General features: G+C 48.0%; 1 protein-coding gene across 1 annotated transcript in view; it reads left to right on the forward strand.

Moving 5' to 3' along the window:
- The window catches only part of LOC112230128 (heterogeneous nuclear ribonucleoprotein L-like), a 63816-nt gene extending 59057 nt beyond the window's left edge, over positions 1 to 4759 (forward strand). Inside the window, exon 13 of the mRNA XM_042310933.1 lies at positions 3817 to 4759. Within this exon, the coding sequence (XP_042166867.1) occupies positions 3817 to 3872 (56 nt within the window). The 3' untranslated portion in view covers positions 3873 to 4759. The remainder of the gene's footprint in view (positions 1 to 3816) is intronic.
- Positions 4760 to 9211: the final 4452 nt, after the last annotated feature.

Below are 9211 nucleotides of genomic sequence, written 5' to 3' on the forward strand. Positions count from 1 at the left end.
AACCGACTCCCCCTTGTCCCACTCCCTCTTAAACCTACTAACATCCCCTCCATCCCTCAGGTGAACCTCCTGTAAAAAACAAAAATCAAACCCCACACCCTCCAAATAACTAAAAACCGCCCTCCTCTTAACAAAATCCCTTAAACCCCTTACATTTAAACTAACAAAAGTAAAATTAGACCCCATGAAAGAATAAAATAAAAACATGTAATACACTCAAATACTAAACCCAGAAAAAAACAAAAACAGGAGACTCACCCGATGCTCCCCTGCTCCATATCTACCTGTGAAAACACCATCCGTACTCCCGACATCCCCCCCCTCTTCCTCCATCTCACCAACCCAGGATGCAGGAATAGTGTTTGGCTCCGGGGTGCCCTGCACCCTGGGTCTACCCCCACACTCCTCCCCCTCCCCAGTGCTGCAGCTGGTTTGGAAAAAAATAGGGGAGGCTGAGTCCCCAAACAAAAAACTCCCCACCTCCTCCTGTACCCAGTCCTGAGTCTTGTTAGGTGTGTCCCCACCCAACAGAAGTTGAGGGCCTGGGGAAACCAGCAGCAACCCAGAGGTTTCTCCCACCCCCATCACTCTCTTGACCATCCCCTCCCTCTCACTGTCGGCCAATCGCACCCTCCTCTTCATTCTCTTCTTTGGTGATGGCGGCAGTGGAGAGATACCACCCTCCCCCCCGCCAGTTCCTCCACCATACCCCTCATCTCTTCCACCAGGGCACTTTCCCCCCACTCCACTTGCTCTTCCACCGTCTCCTTCTCCACCACTCCTCCCTCGCTTTCTTCTCTCTCATGCTCCTCCACTCGCTTGCCTTCTTCCGCCGCTTTTCCTGGTTCTCCTACTCCCGTGCCTTCCATTTCCTTCTCTCTTCCATCCGCCGCTTCTTGCTCCTCCTCCTTCCTTGCAACCCTCCCTTCTGGACCTGTACTCTGGTCATGAGGCATTCTTCCTTCCCCTCCTCTTCTTCCCCCATCCCCCGCTCCTGCTCCCCCCCAGCCACAGGCGCGTATGATCTCTGACGAGCCGGGCACCCCCGCCACAGGTGTGCTAACGAGCCACACCTGTGGCACGCCTTAGGCTCGTCACAATCCTTCGCCTCGTGCTCCCCAGATCCACAAAATCTGCATTTTCTTGCGCTGCACGAGGCGAAGATGTGGCCATAGGCCATACAACGCCTGCAAAATGGAGGCTGACGTGCATAAAACAACGTCCCCCTGTCAGCCCCCAGGGAGAACATAGCAGGAGGATGGAGGTAGCCACCATGTCCCTTTGGGTCCTCCCTGAGGACGGCCTGGAAGCCTCTCCTCCCATTCCAAAACCCAAGGGAGTCTTTGAGGTGCCTTGCTGAGGAGACGTTATCCATGTATCTCCCCAGAAAGGCCCTCACCTCTTCGTCCTTAACGTATGGGTTGTAAATGTTGACAGTTACAACCCTAAAGTTGTTCCTCGCCAGGCTTGTTATTTCATAGTGGCTCATCGGCCTCTCACCTCCCACTGCTCTTGCCCTTCTCAGGATATCATCGTGTTTCTCCTCTGTATGTAGTGCCATGTCCTATGCTCCCTCCAACGAGTTGCCTTGGAAACAAAACACGTCCTTCACAGTCAGATTTAGAATCCCCATCAATATTGTCCTTCCAAAAGTTTCCCGTCCTAAAGGCTCCAACTCCTTTTCCTTCCAAGCAAACCGAATCGTGTTGGCCAGCCCAATCCCAGGGACCGACCGTGTTGATGGATTTTGCACCATCTCCGCAAGGAGAATGGTGCACCCGGCTCACGTTCTCTTCTCTTCTCTTCCAAAACAAGGAAAAAATAAAAACCAAAGTGACTGAGCCTATCTTGTGACAACAAACACAGAGACAGGAACAGGATGTGAATCACCCACGAAACACTCAAAGAATATGGCTGCCTAAATATGGTTCCCAATCAGAGACAACGATAAACACCTGCCTCTGATTGAGAACCACTCCAGGCCACCATAGACTTTTCTAGACAATCCCAATACCTACAAAAAACCCAAGACAAAACACACCACATAATAAACCCATGTCACACCCTGGCCTGATCAAAATAATAAAGAAAATACAAAATACTAAGACCAGGGCGTGACAGTGCCTGATAACCCATCAACCCAATATAAAAAATGTTGTCTCTTTTTTTTATTTAACCATTATTCAACAAGGCAAGTCAGTTAAGAACAAGTTCTTACTTACAATGACGGCCTACCCCGGCCAAACCCTAACCCGGACGACGCTGGGCCAATTGTGCGCCGCCCTATTGGACTCCTAATCACAGCCGGTTTTGATACAGCCTGGAATCAAACCAGGGTCTGTAGTGACACCTCTAGCACTGAGATGCAGTGCCTTTAGACCTCTGCGCCACTCGGGAGCCGTCCAGTTACTTTAAAAATACAGAAAACATCAAATGCAATAAGACAAAATGGGCAGCTCTTTATAAGCTCTTGAAACAAACCAAACACTACAATTTAATTCATACAGTAACAGTTGTCACTCCTCTCCTGGTATCAGTGACCCCAGGACGTCTGTGGAAACGTTTCATCCTGGAGATTGCCACGGTGAAGGTGTGGCTCTCTCTTGTGAGATGCAAATATACGTCCGGACAATGCCAGATTTGTTCACGTTCTCTATTTATCGACTACAATACAAGTTAAATACATTTTTGTTTTATTCTTCCCTTGTGTTCCTCCCCTACACAGCAGTTATTCACCTTCACACTGGCTGACAACACAAACAAAAGCCAATTGACAAAACAAAAATGGAACCCCCCCCCCCCAAACACCTCCATTATGTACTTTCATTATTTGTTTTTGTGGCAGAGGAGGAACATTGCAGGAGAAAGCTTTGTTTTTTTCTAATAATAATGGCTTTCATACAGAGAGCCTCACGCCATAGTCTCTTTGTGGGTGGCAGGCCTAAGGTCCCAGTTAGCTGAAAAAAGTCTGAATACAGAATATAAGGAGTAACCCCTTGAGGCAACACAACACACACACAAACACTCACTCCATCATTTGCTCACTCACACATAATATTCAAATACATTTATACGGTCTCTGCACACCCGCACACCTACTCACATGCAAGCTGCTGCTACTCTGTTTATATTATATCCTGTCGCCTAGTCACCTTACCCCTATACATATCTACCTCCATCACTCCAGTATCCCTGCACATGTAAATATGGTATTGGAACTTACTTTTTAAATATTTCCTGTATATAGTATGCTTCATTGTACTTGTGCATGTGACATTAAAACTTGATTCTTGAAACATGATCCTGACTAGTAAATACCAGGCATTCAGTTGAAATGTTGATACATAAAGAGACATGACATATTATAAGCATTATTATAAGACATTATAAAGGCTTGTGAATGCTTATAACAAGTAGTAAACAATGATACCTGCAGGCTAACTCCCCTGTGATCTAGGAAATCTATGGAACAAATGTTGCTACCAAGTGTTTATCAAAGTTAGCCAGATAACTCATTGATCATTTCTCTTTAAAAAAAAACACTCTAACACTTAATAAGTTGTCCTTTTATATGGAGTGAATCTTTCAGAATCTTTCGCTGGCTAACTTACTGCCTCTGCTTCATGAAATATCCCACCAGGGCATTGCTCAAACTGACTCTAGTGTCAACACATGATTATTTAGAGCAAATGTTCACACACACACACACACACACACACCCCTCAAAGTAAATGTATAGAGTTAAACATGTGTGCAAGTCATGTATTTTTTACCCTCTCCTCATCCCTTCTTCCTATTCTGTCTTTCCATCTGCAGATGGTTCCAACCCTTACACCCTCAAGCTTTGCTTCTCCACTTCCTCACACCTCTGAGACCTGGAAAACCAAGATGGCCGCCGCAATAGTTTGCCATCAACAAGGGGAGAAGCGGATAGGGGAGAAAGGAAGAGCACCCAACAAAGGAGAACAAAAGAAACAACGCAAGGGTGGTTAGTCAACACACTTTTTCGGACCTGAGAATGGAAAGGCGGGGTGTTAAAAACACTCAAGATCATTTCTCCCCCTCATATGAACTATTTTACTGGATTATTTTTTATGTCTTTTTTCCTTTTATTTACAAAAACTATTTGAAGGAGCTGCAAGTGGTTGGGCTGACAGTTGTAACTGACAGAGGGAGAGGAAAGCCCAACTATGCATCCTGGCAGGGCTGCTTACTCTGCACTACAATTGATTTGACATTTCCTGTGCTGACTTGACGAGGGCCGAATTTGACTTCTATCTTTTTATTGTGTGACCTATTTTAGTGGTCAAAAGACAGTGGCCTACGTTACGTTTTAATTCCTAAGCTGATGTCGATGGCCAGTGGCCAGTTTTACAACTTTCAGACGATTCCCAAAGTTGGACCATGAGAACTGTATACCCAGTTTTTCCCCTATATTAGTTTCTTCCTTAGGCGGGATGCAAAAGCCCTCGAAGCAACATCTAGGGCAGCTGGGATAAAAATTACAAATTGAAGCCAATGGAGGGCAAATCATTTTAGGCGGTGGAGGGCTGCTCTAGCTAGGGGAAACACTGGTGGAAACTAGTGGAAATGTGTGTGCCTAACTCTGCAATATAAGAGATTACTCAGTGTTTGTAAATGAATAACCAGTCCATATTATAGTGTACATACAGTGCCTTGCGAAAGTATTCCCCTTGAACTTTGCGACCTTTTGCCACATTTCAGGCTTCAAACATAAAGATATAAAACTGTATTTTTTTGTGAAGAATCAACAAGTGGGACACAATCATGAAGTGGAACGACATTTATTTTGCACGCCCAATTTTTCAGTTTTTGATTTGTTAAAAAAGTTTGAAATATCCAATAAATGTCGTTCCACTTCATGATTGTGTCCCACTTGTTGTTGATTCTTCACAAAAAAATACAGTTTTATATATTTATGTTTGAGGCCTGAAATGTGACAAAAGGTCGCAAAGTTCAAGGGGGCCGAATACTTTCGCAAGGCACTGTATATGTGTATAGCAGTTGAGTGGGTGTCCGTCCGGGTGCAATGTTAATAAGAGCAGCTCCTTATGGAAAAAACACAATTTTACATGTGAATTGTTCCAAGAAAACACATGTGAAATCATATGATTTTCCACATGTGAAATCATGTGTTTTTCTGTAATGGGTGTTTCTACATTTTCTCTGTCGATGGTCCTCTTCTTTGGAGGACCATTTGAATTTAAACTGAAATGAACACTTGAGACTTGCGTCAGAAGTTGGTGTCAGCTTACACTCTGATGGTCAAAAGCAACCCGCCATGTCGTTCACTGGATCTAGGGTTGGGAAACACTGAATCAGAGGGGTGAAATACTCAGCCACTACAACACGTCTGTCTTCTCTCAAGACGCCATTTTCTTAAGAGGACATTTGCTTTTTCCAAGCTGTGTTTCAAGAATTCCAAACACTGAAGGTCCATGCGGGTTGTATGTATTTAGTGTTCCCACCACTTACACGTCTGAAGAATTCACTGTGAGCATGTGCAGAAATTAAAACATTTGCCAGTCGATACACAAGAAGGTCATTTTATTCCCATTCCAATAGGTGCTTATCCAATTAGAATGCTATTATATACCCAGTTCCGGTAACACTTTGCAATAAGGTTACCTTTAAGGGGTTATAGTTGATTTAATATTGAATTAAACTTTTATAGAATATCACTAGAATATCACAATATATTATATCACTAGTAAATGCCATTTGAACAATGAGAACAGTGAGTCTTTTTGAGATTTCTGTATGTTTCAGCATACAGAGAGTGAAATTCATCAGTTTAGCAAGGTCAAGGTAGGACTGTCAGTTCCTGATTAGAATTTGGTGTCCTGACGTCTGGGCCACAGGGTTATGGAAAACACTTTTACACTTCAGACTGCTTTAAGTTATGTGTAAGCAATTAAGCAGGCAAATCCTATTATGATTACAAGCGAAATTATTTTAGGATATAGTCGTCGTCGATATTGGTCGCATCTTGGCATCCGGCTGGGCCTCACAGTGAAAAGGTTTGCAAAGCATCTTGTTTGAAAAAGCAATTGCCAAACTATCTGTCTATATACCGTGCATTCGGAAAGTATTCAAACACCTTGACTTTTTACACATTTTGATAACGTTACAGCCTTATTCTAAAATTGATTAAATATTTTTTTTCCTCATCAATCTACACATAAAACAGGTTTTTAGAAATCTATTAAAAATAGAAAACTGAAATATCACATTTACATAAGTATTCAGACCAGTACTCAGTACTTTGTTGAAGCACCTTTGTCAGTGATTACAGCCTCGAGTCTTCTTGGGTATGACGCTACAAGCTTAAAACGCCTGTATTTGGGGAGTTTCTCCCATTATTTTCTGCAGATCCTGCAGATCTAATAACATAGACTACCCACCCAACTCACACCCTGACCATACTAAAACAAAGACATAACAAAAGAACTAAGGTCAGAACGTGACAGCACCCCACTCCATCATAGTCTCGGCCCACCTACCGACGACCCTCGCCGCTGACCTCGAACTGTGGACCCTAGCAGAGGGCCCCAAATGGACGGGAGATTCCGGCAGCACCGGACAGGCGGGAGACTCCGGCAGCGCCGGAGTGAAGGGTGATTCCGGCAGCACCGGAGTGAAGGGCGATTCCGGCAGCTCCTGACGGACGGGCGGCTCTGGCAGCTCCTGACTGACGGGCGGCTCTGGCAGCTCCTGACAGACGGGCGGCTCTGGCAGCTCCTGACAGACGGGCGGCTCTGGCAGCTCCTGACAGACGGGCGGCTCTGGCAGCTCCTGACTGACGGACGCCTCTGGCAGCTCAGGACAGACGGGCGGCTCTGGCAGCTCAGGACAGATGGGCGGCTCTGGCAGCTTAGGACAAACGGGCAGCTCTGGTAGCTCAGGACAGATGGGAGACTCTGGCAGCGCTGGACAGGAGAGAGACTCTGGCAGCGCTGGACAGGCGGGAGCACCTGGAGGAAGGAGACGGAGAGACAGCCTGGTGCATGGGGCTGCCACCGGAGGCTTGGTGCGTGGAGAAGGCACCCGGATAGACCGGACCGTGGAGGCGCACCTGAGGTTTCAAGCACCGAGCCTGCACAACCTTACCTGGCTGGACACTCCCCGTAGCCAGGACAGTGCAGCGAGGTGGAACAGACCGCACTGGGCTGTGCTGGAGAACCGGGGACACCGTGCACAGGGCTGGTGCCATGTACCCAGGGCCGAGGAGATGCACTGGAGACCAGATGTGCTGAGCCGGCTTCATGGCACCTGGCACGATGCCCACTCTAGCCCGGCCGATACGAGGTGCTGCGATGTATCGCACCGGGCTATGCCTCTGCACCGGGGACACCGTGCGCCTCACGGCATAACACGGTGCCTGCCCGGTCCACCTCTTTCCCCCAATAATTTTTTGGGGCTGCCTCTCGTCCCAGCCACGCTGCCGTGCTGCCTCCTCATACCACCACCGCTCAGCTTTCGCTGCCTCCAGCTCTGCCTTGGGGCAGCGATATTCCACAGCCTGTGCCCAGGGTCCTTCTCCGTCCAGAATCTCCTCCCATGTCCATGAGTCCAGAGATTTCTGCTGCTGCCCGATACCATGCTGCTTGGTCCTTGGTTGGTGGGTGATTCTGTACTAACGGAATCCTCAACCTCTGGGTGAGTCCGCTATCTATAAAGTTCCCAGCTGCGCCTGAATCGACTAGCGCCTTATGCTGGAGAGAAGGAGAAAATTTGGGGAAACAAATTAATAAAAACATGTGACCAACAGGAAGCTCTGGGTGAGTGTGGTGCTGACTCACGTGGGGTAACCGAGAAGTGTTCTGCCTACCCTCTCGACTCCCAGATGGACTCCTCCAGCACCGACCGGAAGTGTGCCCTCTCCGGCCGCAGCTGGTCCAGGAGGAGCCTCCTCCTCCGGTCCCCCTCGATGCGGCCTCCCCTAAACTCCATAGGTATGGGAGCGGGAGTGCCAGGAGGGGGAACAGACAGGACCCTTTCAGAACGTCCGTGAGCAGCCAGCAGATTGTCCAGCCTGATCGACAGGTCTATGAGCTCGTCCAGGGTGAGCGTGGTGTCCCGACAAGCCAGCTCCCTGTGGACATCCTCCCTCAGGCTACACCTGTAATGGTCTGTTAGCGACCTGTTGTTCCACCCGGCACCAGCGGCCAAGGTCCGGAACTCCAGCGCGAAGTCCTGTTCGCTCCTCGTCTCCTGCCTGAGATGGAACAATCTCTCACCAGCCGCTCGGCCCTCCGGAGGGTGGTCGAACACGGCCCAGAAGTGGCGTGTGAACTCCGGGTAGTGGCCCCTCGCCCGTTCCAAATGGTATTGGCCCACTCCAGGGCTCTACCCGTCATGCAAGAGACGAGGACGCTCACACTCTCCTCGTCCGAGGGAGTCGGCCGAAGGGTGGCCAGGTAAAGCTCGAGAATCCCTGGCACCCCGCCGCCGCTCCATCGTACTCCCTCGGAAGAGGTTGTAGCGTTGTAGGGGGGGGGTTGGAGGGGAAGTAGGGAGACCACTCCTCTCCCATCGGTCCATCCTCTCCATCATCTGATCCATCGCCGATCCGATGCGATGGAGGATGGACGTATGATGAAGGACACGCTCCTCCATCGATGGGAGAGGGGTGGTCGCTGCTCCTGCTGACTCCATAGTACTATGGTGCTGCAGGGGTCCTGTGTTTTGTGGGTGAATATTTTCCGTTTCAGTGTTTGCACCATTCGGGGCTGTTTCGGTTTTCATTTGGATTCTCTTGTTCTTTTTGTATTTTGTATTCATTCTCATTAAAAGACATTATGGGGCGGCAGGGTAGCCTAGTGGTTAGAGCGTTGGACTAGTGACCGGAAGGTTGCAAGTTCAAATCCCTGAGCTGACAAGGTACAAATCTGTTGTTCTGCCCCTGAACAGGCAGTTAACCCACTGTTCCTAGGCCGTCATTGAAAATAAGAATTTGTTCTTAACTGACTTGCCTTGCTAAATAACCAATGCTGCGCATTGGTCCGATCTCTCCTACTCCTCCTCAGACGAGGACGACGATCGTTACACTAATCACGTTTTTAGTTAGTTGAATCAGGGATGCTAGTACTGGTATAGATCCAATATGTGGAATAGTGGCGGGTCCTCAAGCAGAGGTTTGTTAAGCACAGAGGCTGGTACTTTGGGAGAGGTTTGTGAAAAAATGATC

The sequence above is a fragment of the Oncorhynchus tshawytscha genome, linkage group LG32 (genome assembly GCF_018296145.1).
Source record: "Oncorhynchus tshawytscha isolate Ot180627B linkage group LG32, Otsh_v2.0, whole genome shotgun sequence".
Classification (NCBI taxonomy): domain Eukaryota; kingdom Metazoa; phylum Chordata; class Actinopteri; order Salmoniformes; family Salmonidae; genus Oncorhynchus; species Oncorhynchus tshawytscha.